Source organism: Pristis pectinata, chromosome 9, assembly GCF_009764475.1.
Source record: "Pristis pectinata isolate sPriPec2 chromosome 9, sPriPec2.1.pri, whole genome shotgun sequence".
In the NCBI taxonomy this organism is placed as follows: domain Eukaryota; kingdom Metazoa; phylum Chordata; class Chondrichthyes; order Rhinopristiformes; family Pristidae; genus Pristis; species Pristis pectinata.
Genome location: NC_067413.1, coordinates 27852667 through 27868299, shown reverse-complemented (window position 1 = coordinate 27868299; position 15633 = coordinate 27852667). Strand labels below are relative to the sequence as shown.

General features: G+C 41.2%; 1 protein-coding gene across 4 annotated transcripts in view; it reads right to left on the bottom strand.

Moving 5' to 3' along the window:
- The window catches only part of nbeal2 (neurobeachin-like 2), a 192044-nt gene that overhangs the window by 138162 nt on the left and 38249 nt on the right, over window positions 1-15633 (bottom strand). For 2 of the 4 annotated variants that reach the window (XM_052022634.1, XM_052022637.1), the window contains exon 1: window positions 6562-6688. The exons of the other annotated variants lie outside the window; for them this stretch is intronic. In XM_052022634.1, the coding sequence (XP_051878594.1) occupies window positions 6562-6648 (87 nt within the window). In that variant the 5' untranslated portion in view covers window positions 6649-6688. Of the gene's footprint in view, window positions 1-6561; window positions 6689-15633 lie in introns of those variants that run through there. 4 annotated transcript variants of the gene reach the window in all.

The following is a 15633-nucleotide window of genomic DNA, read 5'->3' as shown; positions in this document are numbered from 1 at the left end:
ATCCAGAATTATAGTTGACATTTTGGGAGGGGAGGCAGAGGGAGATGAAGTAAGTGAAGTGGGTTTTCAGGTGGCCAGAGAGTCAGGAGGTTGAAGGGTGCGTGTAGGAGGGAGGGGTGGGTATTGAGGACAGCTAGTGTTATGCAGATTAGAGATTTACAAGTCTCAGTGGAGGGTTGCATTGTTGCCTTGGGACAATCTAGCTCTACTGGTGGTGACTAACAATGTTCCTCTGCAAGGAGTGCCACATGCATCAGGAACTCAAGAGTGAGTCATGCCAGGAAACACCCAGTCAAATATCTGGAGTGATGCAAAGCCACTCAGATATGACCTTCATTACCTTTTACTTCAGGAAAAAAAGAGCTAATTGCAATTGCATAACAGTGGTGATGGGAGCATTGGAGGGTGCAGGTGGGAGGAAAGAGTTTTGCAGTTGAATTTCTAGGTCAATGTATTATGGTCAGAAGGAATGCATGAAACCAATGGAACAGTTTTAGGAAAGTTCTGACCTTAAAACCACTTCATGATTTATATTTTGTTCTCATGGGTCTCCAATTGGGGCATTGCTTTGAAGGGCTGAGGTGATCATTTTAATTCTATAATACTTGACAGCTTCCTCTCCATTTGCAAATCCATGGTGAGGAATGAATTTGTCTTCACTTATTTATTTCTCCACTCCTGGACTGAGGTGGATTTGATTGGTTTTATTTTAGAAAAGCATTCAGCTCGAGAGTTTGAGGAACAGTGTACTAAATTAAAAAGCAGAACCACCAAGATAATCATTTCTAGATTATTACATATCACCATCACTTTAGCACAAGATTAATAGGATCAAGGGGATAAATGCTTGACTCGAAGGCTGGTGTAGGAGAATCCTGGCATGGATTTTGATTTGTGGGGCACTGACATGCTGGAGAAGAGAAAGCTGTTCCACTGGGATAGACAATGTCTGAACCATGTTGGGACCAGAGTCCTAGTAAACAGAAAAACTACAGAGGAAGGTGGGGCTCTAAACTATATCAAAGGGGGCACGGTCTGCTGAAGAGAAATCTAGAATGCTAAAGACATGAAGCAGTGCAGGAAAGGGATTGGGCCAAGGATAACAACAATGTGTCAGGAAGGAACAGAGTATACAAACAGAAGAGTGCATAAAAGGTTGGAGTCCAGGTAAGCAAATGGTGAAAGATAAATAGGGCCAAAACAAAAAGTCAAGATGTGTAAAAATGTTAAGGAGACAAATCTGAAGGTGCTGCATTTGAATAACTTCCCAGAAATGTTAGGGAATCAGGAGTCTAATGAAGAAGATTTAAAAGAAATTAGTGCTGGTTAAAACAAAAGTGTTGGAGAAATTAATGTGACTGAAAGCTGATAAATCCCCAGGATCCAATAAACTGCCTTCCAGACTACTGTACAATAGATCTAGAAGATGCATTAGCTGTCATCATTCAGAATGCTACAGATTGTGGAACAGTTTCTGCAGTTTGGAATGTGGCAAATGTAATCCCAGTACTTTGAAAAAATAAGGAAAGAAGCTGAAAACAACTGCAAGCTAATTTGCCTAACACATGCAGCAGGAAAATGCTGGAGACCATTGTAAAGGAAGTGATAGCAGGACACAGAAAATTTATCAATGGGATTAGGTAAAGTCAAAATGAATTTATGAAAGGGAAATAGGTTTTGACAAACCTGCTGAAGTTTTCTGAGGATGTAACTGATAGCACAGATAAGGGAGAACCAGTGAATGTGGTGTACTTGGATTTCCAGAAGGCCTTTGATAAAGTCTCACATAAGAAGTTAGTGTGCAAAATTAAAGCATATGGGATGGGGGGTGGGGTGGGCAATATATTGGCATGGAAACAGAGTAGGAATAATTGCGTTGTTCTTGAGGTGGCAGTCATTGCAAGCTCGATACTGGAGGAATCAGTGCTTGGGCCCTAGATTTTGACAACATACATCAATGATTTAGATGAGGGAACCAACTGTAATATTTCCAAATTTGTCAACAGCACAGAACGAAGTGGAATTTTGAATAGCAAGGAGAGTGCAAAGAGGCTTCAAGGTGATTTAGATAATTTGAGTGAGTGACAAAGTATATGGCAGATGCAGTACAAATGTGGATAAATGTAAAGTTATCCATTTTGACAAGAAAGATGGAAAAGGAAAGAAATATTTTGATGGTGGTAGACTAGGAAATGTTAACGTCCAAAAGGATCTGGGTGCCCTTGTACACCAGACACTGAAAGCAAAATTGCAGGTGCAGCAAATAGTTAAGAGGGCAATTGATTTGTTGGCCTTCATGGCAAGAGGATTCGAGTACAGGAGCAAGGATGTCTAGCTACAATTATGCAGGGCCCTAGTGAGCCCACAGCTGGAGTACTATGCACACCTTTGATCTCCTTACTCAAGAAAAAATATACTTTCCACAGAGGAAGTGCAGCAAAGGTTCGTCAGGTTTATTCCTGGGATGGCAGGACTCATATATTGGGCTAACCTGCCTGTATTCACCAGAGTTTAGAAGAATGAGGGATGATCCCATTGAAACATATCAAACATACAAGACTAGACAGATGAAGGTCGAGGGGATGTTTGCCCTGGAAGGGGTTGGTGTTTAGATCAAGGAGTCACATTCTCAGGAATTCGGATAAAACATTTAGGACTGAGATGAGGAGAAATGTTTTCATTCGAAGTGGTGGACCTGTAGAAATTTCTGCCACAGAAGCCCGAATTGTTGAATATATTTAAGGAGGAGGAGTTAAATAGATTTTTAGAAACAAAGGGCGTCATATGGTCTGCAGAGAGGGCAAGAATATAGTATTGAGATGAAGGATCAGTCATGATTGTATTGAATGGTAGAGCAGGCTCAAAAGGGCCGAATGGTCTACTCCTGCTCCTTTTTCAATGTTCCATGTCATTGCACTAAATGGCAAGATGACAGAAATAAGCTTGGCACAAGACTATCAATTTATCTGATAACAAATAAACTCCCCATATGTTGCTAGTCCTGTTGAACAATTACTTGACAGTTTCAACGCTCATTGCTTTCAGTTGCACAATAAAGTTCAAAAAAACTGCAGCTGAGGTGCAGGTGAGATGGATAAAATTGCAGGAAAATAAAATTTTGTTATTTGTTATTTTCAGAAGTTTACAGGCATTTTTTCTGAGGGAGGGGAGGAAACAGTTTGAACTTCAGCAATTTTTATATTTTGTAACTTATCCATTAATTCTGTGGAACATTTCCACCTTAGCAACTTTCTTTTCTCTAACTGACATCCCAGAGATATTTTGCTGCAATCCAGCAATGTGATTGTTTTGGTTCACGGACCCTACTATAGAAATAGGCAAGTATGGGTTTTGGGAACAGGTGGGTAGATAGCAAGCCCTGGAAGTGGCTAAGAGGGAGGTTAGAATCCATGGAACAGCTGAGATGGAAACAGGAGACCCCAGAAGCAGGAAGGCCGATCTGACCAGTTGCTGAGGGGGCCTGATATTGCTGAAGCTGCACCTTACGCAGTATTGCAATTTAGGCAAAGCCTGCAAATCATCACTTGCAGGGATGGAAAAAAAGGAGGAGCAAGGGGAAAAAAAAGAGGAGGAAGTGAGGACGTCAACAAGAGGAAGGGAAAAGGAAAGATTAGAGAAGGGATAGGAGATAGCTGGGCAAAGGAAGAGAAAAGGGAAGAAAAAATGGTTTTCTTTCCCCTTGAAATCTGCAGCACCATATACATGCAAGTGTTAAAGAGAGAATGGGATTGTGTGATGTCCTCTGTATCTGTCAAAATTCTCTGTCTTTACATACCCCAGAAGAAAAATCATCTGAATAGGCCCAAGATGTAAACTAAACTGTCCATACCATGAATTTAGACTGCAGGGGCCAGTTAGGATCTCCAGGTGAGGGTGAAAGCTGGTGCATTCATCATAAGAGCTCCCAAGGAAGTCACACAAGTGGTCATGCATCAAACTATGAGGCAAACACATGATCTGCTTCCTGTTTGAATGCCATAATAATCAGAGAAAAGAAAATAAGAACTAGTAACAGGTTAGCACATTGAAATAGGAAAATGATACTGTTAAACATGCCTTTTCCAAACGAACCATATCAATACCTACAGACAAGAGTCTAAACAACCCTTCCTTACACTCCTCTCCCTCACCAAGATTCTTGTTTGTAAATGAAACAAGAGATCAGCAGATGCTCAAGAATATCCTCAGAGAGGAAAAGAGCTTTAGGACATCACAAAATACTGGATTCAGTGCTTCACCCCCACAGCAAGAAATTTGAATGTAGCAAGGTCTAACAATGAAATTGATAATCTGGCAGCCCATATTAGTAAACTTCATTGGGGAATAAATATGGGCCAGGACATTGGGAGAAACTCCACCAGCTTTCTTCTAATGGATCAAGGGATTGTATTCACCTGCTTGACAAGACAAACTTGGTTTAATATCTCATTCATTGAAAGGCACTTCCAACTGTGCAGCACTCCAGTCCTGTCAGCCATAGGTGTTCATGTAATCAAAAAGCAAAAAACTGCAGGTGCTGGAAATCTGAAATAAAAGCAGAAAATGCTGCAAATATTGAGCAGGTCAGGCTGCATCTGCATAGAAAGGAACAGAATTCGCCTGGGCTGGAGAATTAAAGTGATAGGCAGCTGTTAGCTAATGGATTGAATGGAGGTGTTCTGCAAAACAGTCACTCAATGTGCATTTAGTTCGTCCATTGTGGAGGTAACCACATCATGAGCACTTAATGCAGTGCATTACATTGGAAGAAGTACAAGCGAATTGCTGTTTTACCAGGTAGGAGTGTTTGGATCCTTGAATGACAGAAAGGGAAGAGGCAACAATGAGATGGACTATGACCTCACGATCTACCTTGTTGTGACCTTGCACCTTATTGCACTGCACTTTCTCTGCAGCTGTGACACTTTACTCTGTACTGTTACTGTTTTTACCTGTACTACATGAATGCACTCTGTACTAACTCAATGCAACTGCACTGTGTAATGAATTGACCTGTATGATTGGTTTGTAAGACAAGCTTTTCACGGTACCTCGGTACAAATGACAATAATAAACCAATACCAATACCAAAAAGGCAGATATTGCCTCTCCTGTGGTTGCATGGGATGGTGCTGTGAAAAAGGGAGAGAGTGCTGGTAGAGATGAAAAAGTGAACCATGGAGTTGCAGTGGGAACAGTCCCCTCAGAAAGCTGAAAAGGGGAAGGACGAAGAAGAGTTGTCTAGTAGTGGCAAAAATTATAGCTGGTGGTGCACTGTATGTGGAAGCAGGTGGTGTGCAAGAACAATGGAAACCAAGAGAATGGAATGGAGTCTTTACAGGAAGTGGGGTGGGAGGAGATGTCATTAAGATAACTTTGGGAGTCTGTGGGCTTGCAATGGATATTGGTTGCTAATCTATCCCCTGAGATGGAGATAGAGAAGTCAAAAAATGAAAGAGCTAGAAATGGATCATGTTGAAGTGAGAGCAGGGCTGCCAATTTCCAAATGCATTTGGTTTCTCCAGCGTTGAGGAGGCCACCTTTTGAACACCAAATGCAGTATACTAGATTGGGGGATCGCTCTGCAGAACACCTGTGCTCAGTCCACATCCAGTGACCCTCAGCTTCTGGTTGCCTGCCACTTTAATTCACGATCCACTCCCACTTTGACATTTCAGTCTGTGGCTTCCTGCACTGTTATAATGAGGCCCAACACAAGCTTGAGGAACAACACCTCATCTTTTACCTGGGCACATTGCGTTCAGCAGGATTCAATATCGAATTCTCCAGTTTTAAGTAGCTCCCTCTTTCTTTCTGCCTGTATCAGAACTGGCCATTTCTGTCTGCATTCGTTTTTTTCCCCATTCATATAGTCTGGCCTGCCGGCCATGTCCCAGTAGGACAAACTACACAAGATTGCACAGATTTTACAACATTAGCAACACATTACACTGACAAAGGAGCTTAACCACCCCATTAGTTCACTATTTCTGAGAAATTCCCTTTGTTCCAGTGTCACCTTCCTCACCTCTGCTACCTACACCAGTTTCCTTCTTTCTCAGTTCTAATGAAGGGTTCTGACCTGAAACATTAATTGTTTCTCTTTCCACAGATGTTGTCTGACCTGTGAGTTCTTCCAGCATTTATTGTTTTCTTTTTTAAAAGGTCAGATACCCTCCATTCTGCTCTATTTCTTTTTTTAAAAGGTCAGATACCCTCCATTCTGCTCTATCTCCTGAAGCCCCTCCATTTTCATCTTTGACAAATCTCCATAGAACTGCCTTATGCATCTGTCAACATCGAATGGTTCCAGCCTTCCTGGGCACAGTGGGCAAGGTAGTTGACATTCTGCCGTGCTCTGTTTATGCCATCATTCTGTTCGGTCATGCTTCATCTGTACCTCAACTCTTTTAACCAATCTTTGAAGTCCATTCCCATTTCATATTACTTATGCTAAAGACTTCCTTTTTTCAGCTATAATTACAAAATCTACAATGCGCAGCTATTATGTCAAACATATTGTAAAATGCAATTAAATTAAACCACTAGAATCTAAAATACCTCATTAAGATCTCCCATTGGTTTCCTTTTCCCCTGTGTGAACATTCCCTGTGTCTGGAGATGCTTCTCGCTGGGTTGGGCAGCCATTCCAAGTGTTTCCCTATGCTGTGCCCTCTCCTGTAACAAGATGTCCCTTCTGCTGTGTGCAAGCAGTGCAATTTGCGAAATCGTTTCTGCAATACTCTGATACAAATGCAACATCCTTTATATCTTACAACACTTTAAATCCTAAATTGTAGCACTGGACTTTTATTTGACTGTAAACCTGCTCCTGGCTAATGACAACTACATGCATTGGCTAATTGTATCAAATCTTCAATACAGAGATAGATTAATTGGCCCAACGCGTCAATGTTCCATGTTAAGGGGATGCTTATGGTTCACATTTCTCCTCCCATCCCTCCTCATTTATTCCGTACAACACAGCTTTCTATGCTTTTAAATGTGATACTTGCTTCTCCTGAATTCATGAAAAATCATAAGGAATTATTTTTTTATTGACATCCAGTTCCCTACAGAAAGAAACATTTTCTCTATACTTACTGTACCAATTGCTGTCAGAATTTTCAAGCCCGCCATAAGGTCAGCCCTCAATTCATTTACCTTTCTCAAAAATGTTCTCTTGTTTCTGGAATCATTCCAGTGAATTTGACACTTCCTCAGTATCTCAGGAGCCAGTAAGGAATTATTTTTGTGCCTAAGCTTATGAGCTGTAAATTCATCTTATAGTGAGAGGTGAGAACTATTAGCCAGAGGTGCAGGAGAAGATAACAATGATTGCATAACTCTTTAGTTCATGCCAGTGACAACCTGTGCCCAGATTGCTCTGTGGCACAAAGCTTTGGAAGCTGGACGGGAGGAGCGGGGATGAAGTGAAGTTCTACAGAAGGAAAGGGATAAGGACAGATTGCCAGGAAAGGGATGGAGGATCAATTCATCACAATGGAAATCAAAGGAAGAGGTTAAAACAAAATTAAGGAAAGAAAGAATGAGCTGTGGGGGGGGGGGAGGGAGGGGGCGGGATTGTGTGTGAAATCAATTAAGCAAGAAAGAAAACATTCAATCCCTGAACAGAAAAATGTAGAGTCAGAACAAAACAAAAAAAAACAGGTTAAACAATGAAATACTTAACTCCTGAGCTGAAACCGGTGCACCTAGGGCTGGGTGAAGAAAATAAGCACCTTTATGAAAATTCCCAAAGTTAAACCGATGCTTCTCAGACAGAACACCAAATAATGAATAGGCCCATCTATTTAAATTAATCTTAATCCTCCTACCTGTTTTCTCATATCACTCTGTACCTTTTAACTCTCCCTGTCAACAAAGAAACATTCTATTTCTTCAAGGTCCAGACTAGGTAAGTGATTCTCAACATGCCATGCACCCAGACTATGTGGGATTAGAATAAAAGTTCTCTTCTGCACAACCATCCCCACCCACCCCCCACCTGACTTCAAACTGCCATCATCTGTGGGACATTCAGCTTTAGGCATGGCAAAAGCACCAAATTTTTCCACCATTTAAAGAGCTTCAATCTTTTCATATTTATAGAGTTCTTGGTTTCAGATTTAAATGATAAAATCCCCATCAGGCCCAGTCTTTTCATGTTTGGGTTTATTTTAGAAACAATGATAAACCACCAAAAATTACACAAGGCCAAACAAAAGAAAATGTGCTTTCCACGAAATTGGTTCAAATTACTTTAAATTACTTGTTTGCCTCGCAACAAGATGGTTGATTTTAGAGACCTGCACAGGTACAAAATTGAAACCTGACCTGACTGTAACAAACTGAAACCTAACACCAGAACTCTTTCCATACCCGGCCTGACCTTACGACATCTGCCTATTATCGCCTCAAACACAGACGGCAAGTCCGTGCCTGAGGAAAGAACTCCAAACCAGGTGAAGGACACTATCCACCACCATGGGCAGATATTGCCACCTGACTTCAACACTGGGGCAAACCTGAAGCTGAAACCTAGGAAGGTGCCGCCTGACCCCAAGTAACATTTGCCATCCAGTTCCTGGATGGATATCATATCATCTGGGTTACTGAAGAAAACTTGAAACAGCATTCTTAAGAAACACATCACTAGCTCAAACAAGATCTTTGAATTGCAGGACCTTTGGAATATCAACCAGTCACTTCTTTTCAGACCCCAGGATGAAACTTGACCCGAGACTTGTCAACACACAGCTGTAAAAGTTTGCTCAGTATCCCTGCCCTGTTTATAATAATTTCTCCAGAGTTCCTCCCTCCCTTCCAATTTGCAATTGATAGCTCATTCTGGGATGTTACTCATATCACCTACAAGGTGGGCTGGACCATTACTAAACAAAATGGAGGAGCAACATCTGAGAAGGCACTGCAGACCCCGAGTCTCTTTGTTTATAGTATGTGGAAGCCCAGCCAAAACAATGGAAATAGCACAACCCCCACCTGCTACCCAGCCACCTGTCCTCTCCAGCATCTCCTGCAAGTCCCTCTTCAGCCATCTGAGGACCTGAAACCAGAGTGAAGGCAGGCCAGCCTTGATCCCAGGAACTACTGAAATGTTAGTAGCACTCACCTCTGAGCCTGCTGGGAAGGCTTATACACAGACTGCCAAGTAAGCTGATATGCCAACATTGTATTGAGGGAATGTTGTCAAATGTGCTGTCTTTTGGAGTGTGAATTTAAACCCATTTGAACTCTCATGATATATTAAAAAAATTGTGGTACAAAGAGAGGAGGAAGAATGGTGATCTCACTTGTACCCAGGCCAATACTCCTCCTTCAATCAAAGAAATTGTGTGAGATTTTGCTGGGTACATGTTGCCTGCTGCCTTCCTTATGTTGCACTAGTGACTACTTCAATAATTTTATTGTTTTTTTTAAACAATCTGACAATTTCACTTTTACTGATAAAAAATCTCAATTTCCAAATTGCTGTAAAGAAATTCTCCACTGACTCCATCTACACTTCTCGCTGCCTTGGGAAAGCCTTGGGAGGGCCCCTCCCACCCCAGTCATTCCCTCTTCTCCTCACTCCTGTCAGGCAGAAGATAAAAAAGCCTGAGAACGCAAACGACCAGACTCAAGGACAGTTTCTATCCCACTGTTATCAGACATTTGAACGGACCTCTCATATGCTAAAAAGTGAACTCTTGATCTCCCAATCTACCTCATCGTGGCCCTTGCACTTTATTCGTCTACCTGCACTGCACTTTCTCTGTAAATGCAACACTATATTCTGCATTCTGTTTTCTTTTTACTACCCAAATGTAATTATGTATAGCATGATCTGTATGGATGGCATGCAGAACAAAAGCTTTTCACTGTATAGTGGTACATGTGACAATAATAAACCAATACCAAATTCTCAAACACCATTATGGGATTTGATATTCAGTTTGCCTGGATTACCAAAACAGGAATATAAATGGCAGAGAGGAGGAGTTGAGATTGGCATAAGTCATCCATGATCATATTGAATGGCAGGGCAGGCTTGAGGGGCTGAGTGACCTACACCTGTTCCTATTTTCTTGTTATCGTGTACAGTGTAATGGGTATGTTCCTGTTTTTGTTATCAGGACTGAAATAACAAACCTTTCCTTGCAAGAACTTCCACAAAACATTGAAAAAAAAAGTATTTTTAAATCATTAATGGGAACATTTGAAAATGACAGATAGAAAAAAGACAGCTGATCCAACAAACCACTGCCACAATTCAGGGTGTTGTTCAGGGTGTTTGGGGGCAAGTTCTGTGACAAAGGGCCTGAAATATTGAAGTTAAGTAGTCAGGCGAGCCTTAGTGGAGTCCCGGTGCACAACACCATACGAGTGAGTTGTTGTGAGAGTGACTAACAGTGGTCACTTTTGGAATAAAGTAGTCTAACTTCCATGCCAGCACTCCAAAAGGAGCAATAAAAAGGGACATTATATTCTCCAATGGATATCGGAGGCCCAAGTCACATCAGGAGCACGTGCTTATCTCTTGTCTAATTGAAATTCCAGTCATGGTTGTGGCCAGGTTTCATTCTGGAAGAAGACCATTTTCAATTTTGTAGCACTGAAACAAACAGGACTATGCAATTAACTTCTTTGGCCAATATGTATTAGATAGGGTGATATTTGGAATCCACTGGCAGAGGAGGAAGAGAAAGTACTTGGAAAACACATGGGAAGAACAGGTGACTGAGATCTAAGGTTCCTAAATTTCTTCACCACTAGGCCGTCTATTCCATCATATTGGGCTTTGTTGTAGACTAATTGCAGTCATAGTGTCATAAAGTTGTACAGCACAGAAGCAGGCCCTTTAGCCCACAATATCCATGCTGACTTTTGTGACCCATCTGCCCACATTTGGACCGTATCCTTCTATGCCTTGTCTATTTATGTGTCTAAATCCTCAAATATAATAATTGTATCTGATTCAACTACCTCCTCTACCAGTGCGTTCCAGATGTCAACCACTACCTGTGTAAAAAAAACTTACCCCTCAGATCTCTTTTAAATCTCTTACCTCTCACCTTAAACATCTGCCCTCATGATTTTGATACAATTATGTTTTTATAATTATATGAAGCAGAAAAGGGTGGCTAAAGTGAACATAGGTCCCTTGAGAAGGGGAGTTAATATTGGGTGATATGGAAATGGCCGAGACCTTAAATGACTATTTTGTGTCAGTCTTCATGGTGGAGGACATGTCTAACACGCCAAAGAGAGATGTTATGGATGCGATGGGAGGTGGGGACCTCGATACAATGGCTGTCACCAGAGAGGTAGTGATGAGCAAACTAGTGGGCCTAAAGGTAGGCAAGTCCCCTGGTCCTGATGGGATGCATCCCAGGGTACTGAAAGAAATGGCGGAAATTATAGTAGAGGCTTTTGTGATAATTTACCAAAATTCTTTGGACTCTGGGCAGGTCCCGGCGGACTGGAAGACAGCGAATGTCACGCCACTATTTAAAAAAGGATGTAGGTAAAAAGGCGGTTATCGACAGGCCAGTTAGCTTAATGTCTGTAGTTGGGAAAATGCTTGATGGTATCATTGAGGAAGAAAAAGCGAGACATCTGGATAGATGTGGTTCCATCAGGCTGACGCAGCATGGATTCAGGAAGGGCAGGTCCTGTTTGACAAACTTACTGGAGTTCTTTGAGGATATAATGAGTGCAGTGGATACAGGGGAACAGGTGGATGTTGTATACTTGGATCTCCAGAAGGTGTTTGATAAGGTGTCGCAGAAAAGACTTATCCATAAAGTAAGGATGCATGGAGTTGGGGGTAATGTATTAGCATGGACAGAGGATTGGTTAACCAATAGAAGGCAGAGAGTTGGGATAAATGGGTGTTTCCCTGCTTGGCAATCAGTGGTGAGCGGGGTGCTGCAGGGGTCAGTGCTGGGCCCGCAACTGTTCATGATGTACATTAACGATTCAGAAGAGGGGATAGAGTGTAACATATCTAAGTTTGCTGATGACACTAAATTGAGTGGAAAAGCAAACTGTGCAGAGAATGCGGAGAGTCTGCAGAGAGATATAGATAGGTTAAGTGTGTGGGCAAGGGTCTGGCAGCTGGAATACAAGGTTGGTAAATGCGAGGTCATCTACTTCGGAAGGAAAAATAGAAGATCAGATTATTATTTAAATGGTGCAGGACTGCAGGATGCTCAGGAGTGCTTGTGCATGAATTGCAAAAGGTTGGTTTGCAGGTGCAACAGATTATCAAGGCAGCAAATGGAATGTTGTCTTTCATTGCTGGAAGGATTGAATTTAAGAGCAGGGAGGTTATGCTGCAACTGTACAGGGTACTGGTGAGGCCGCACCTGGAGTACTGCGTGCAGTTCTGGTCTCCTTACTTGAGGAAAGATATACTGGCTTTGTAGGTAATGCAGAGGAGGTTCACCAGGTTGATTCCAGAGATGAGGAGTTTAGCCTATGAGGAGGGATTGAGTCACCTGGGACTATACTCACTGGAATTCAGAAGAATGAGAGGGGATCTAATGAAAACATAAAATTATGAAAGGGATAGATAAGATAGAGGCAGGAAGGTTGCTTCCACTGGTAGGTGAGACTAGAACTAGGGGACATAGCCTCAAGATTCAGGGGAGTAGATTTAGGATGGAGATGAGGAGGAACTCCCTTTTCCCAGAGTAGTGAATCTTTGGAATTCTCTGCCCAAGGAAGCAGTGGAGGCTACCTCACTAAATATATTTAAGACATAGTTAGGTAGATTTTGGCATAGGAGGGGAATTAAGGGTTATGGGGAAAAGGCAGGTAGGTGGATCTGAGTCCATGGCCATATCAGCCATGATCTTATTGAATAGCAGAGCAGGCTCGATGGGTTAGATGGCCCACTCCTGCCCCTATTAGTTATCTTTTTATGTACCACGGGAAAAAAGATTTTCACCATCTATCTCCTCTCAATCTTACACATTCCAAGGAAGACAAGCCCAGTCTATCCAATCGCTTCCCATAACTAAAGTCCTCCAATCCAGGCACTGCCCCCCCCCCCCCACCAATCTCCTCTGCACTCTGTCTGAGTACAATCACATCCTTCCTTTAATGTGGTGAAGAACTGCACACGGTACTCTGAGTGTAGCATAACCAATGTTTGGTAAAGTTGCAACATAATGTCCTAACTCTCATATTCTGTGCTCCAGCCTTTGAAGACAAGCCTGCTATATGCTGTCTTCACCACTCTATTGAGCTTCACTTTCAGGGAACTATGGAAGAGATTAATTGGTAGAATTATCAAAAAAATGGTGCAGGAGTGGACTGGATTCTTTAGAATTGTTCATTTCAACCAAAGATCAGTAGAAACTGTTTTAACCTTATTGAGTGTTTCCACCACCATAGCATGAATGCCTCATTGAAGTTGCCAGAAAATGTACTTAATAAACATAAACCTTCACATTTTTTTGATCAGAAAAATGAAACAAGATTGTAAACTCATCAGGTTTCCCAAGCCATTGCTCAGTGAGAGTTAGATTATTGTCATATCCAAAGCTCAACAGGAAGAATGTGTGAAGCCTGCAGGAACTGTAGGCCAAATGTAAGGGCTTTAATAATTTACTAATAAGTTTCCTATGAAGTTGCCTGCATTCAGTTGATGAATCAATTGTTTTCATATTTCAATTAGCAGTTAAGTTGCTGGAAAAAGCCATTGCCTATTGTCTTCCTGCACTGCACTTTCTCTGTAACACTTTATTCTGCATTCTGTTTTGTTTTACCTTTTACTACCTCAATGCACTGTGTAATGAATTGATCTGTCTGAACAGTATGCAAGACAAGTTTTTCACTGTACCTCGATACATGTGACAATAATAAACCAATTTACCACTAAACTGAGGAGCGAATCCATAGTCTTTCAAATCTCTGTGAAGATTCTCATGCCTACTAATCTGAATCACTTATACTTTTTATAACAAGGGTCACAGATAAAAGATAAAACCCTGTTATAATGTCCTGGTCTATCCTGTCATATCATTTTAAACACTTCAATCACATTGCATCATAGACTGCAATATTCTACTTTTTTTTACAAATAGCACAAATTTTCAAATCTGATTTACAGTTCCATAGATTGAGCAACCCTACCCTCATTCAAGGATCCATTCTTCAGATTTAAAAGTATAAGCTGGTCATTTGGCTACACTGGGCATTGTAGCGAGATCTAATCCTAAAATTTGCACATTCTAGGACAAACAGGAACAGGAAAGATATCTAATTTTGTTTACCTCCCTCTCTTCCTGAAGTTACGAGGTCAATTGCACAATCCAGCATTGAGATTGTACCTGTTGACCTTACCTAGTCTGAATGGAGCAGTGGTGCACCAAATGGTGTAGCTGACCACCAAACCACAAGAGAAACCATCAATCTATTTGCCAACTTGTTTTGCTTGAGTCTGTCTTCACTGACACATGCCTTCACTGTCCTCTGAACCTGATCCATTGTTGCAAGCACAGGAAGTCAGGGGAGGGAAGGAAGATACCGTTTTGAGTCTTTAAAATGTGCTGAAGATATCAGACAAGTAACAAAAAACATAACCCTCACAACATACACTTGAGTGGAAGGTTGTGGATGGTGAATTAGGCAATGCATGTGATAAAGTAATGTATTGGCTATAAGGCTTAATAGATGTGGACAGAATGATGATGAATTAGATAGAGTAAATGGAGAGAAAATGTCCTTATTTACAGAGAAGTCAAATGTCTTTTTTTTACAGAGGTCAGATTTAAATTAATTGGAAATTGATCCAATTTATGCAGTAAATAGTTATGATCTGGAATATTGTTTAAGTTGCCCTTTTCAAAAGGGAAATTGGATAAACATTGAAGATACATTTGGCAGGGTTGTGGAGAAAGAGAAGGGAAATGTGACTGGCTGTTTTATTGTACAAGGAGCCAGCTTGACTTGATAAAACAATTCTTTTATATGGGTTCTCTAATCTAGGTTGATATTCACTGCAGTATTGAGGGAGTGTCTGAGATGCCATCTTTGAGGTGAGATGTTAAAGGAAGGCCCTGTCTGTACTCTTGGGTGGTTATAAAAGATCCCACAGCACCATTTGAAGAACCACATACTGAAAGAGAGAAAATCAAGTGGAGCTATTTTTTTAAATGGAGTATTAGAGTCTTAAGGGGTTTCCTGTATCTTAGCCAGCTTAAAATCCTTTTCACCCAATACCATGCCCTTTGTATTTGAGATTCTTATCCTCTGTAGCCGTCACCTCCTTATTTCTTTAACCAACAACTCTTTTTTCAGAACTTCCTCCTCTCTACATTAACCTCCTCTATGAAATCACTTTGCTCCATTTGTAGCGTTTTATGAATGTCCACTGACAATTACATGCAGTGGAAGTGAAGTATTTAACAGCTTAAGCTCTGGAGTTTCTTCCCCAATGTTCTGCAACACCCCTCCTTTAAGCTGCTTAAAACTTGCCTCTCACCCATCTAATATTTCTTCCTTTGGTATGGTGTCAAATCTTGATATATTACCCTCCTGTGAAATGCCTTAGGAAATGTTTTACTATGTTAATAGATTTACATAATTAACATTCTTTTTATATCGTACTGAGCATGTCAC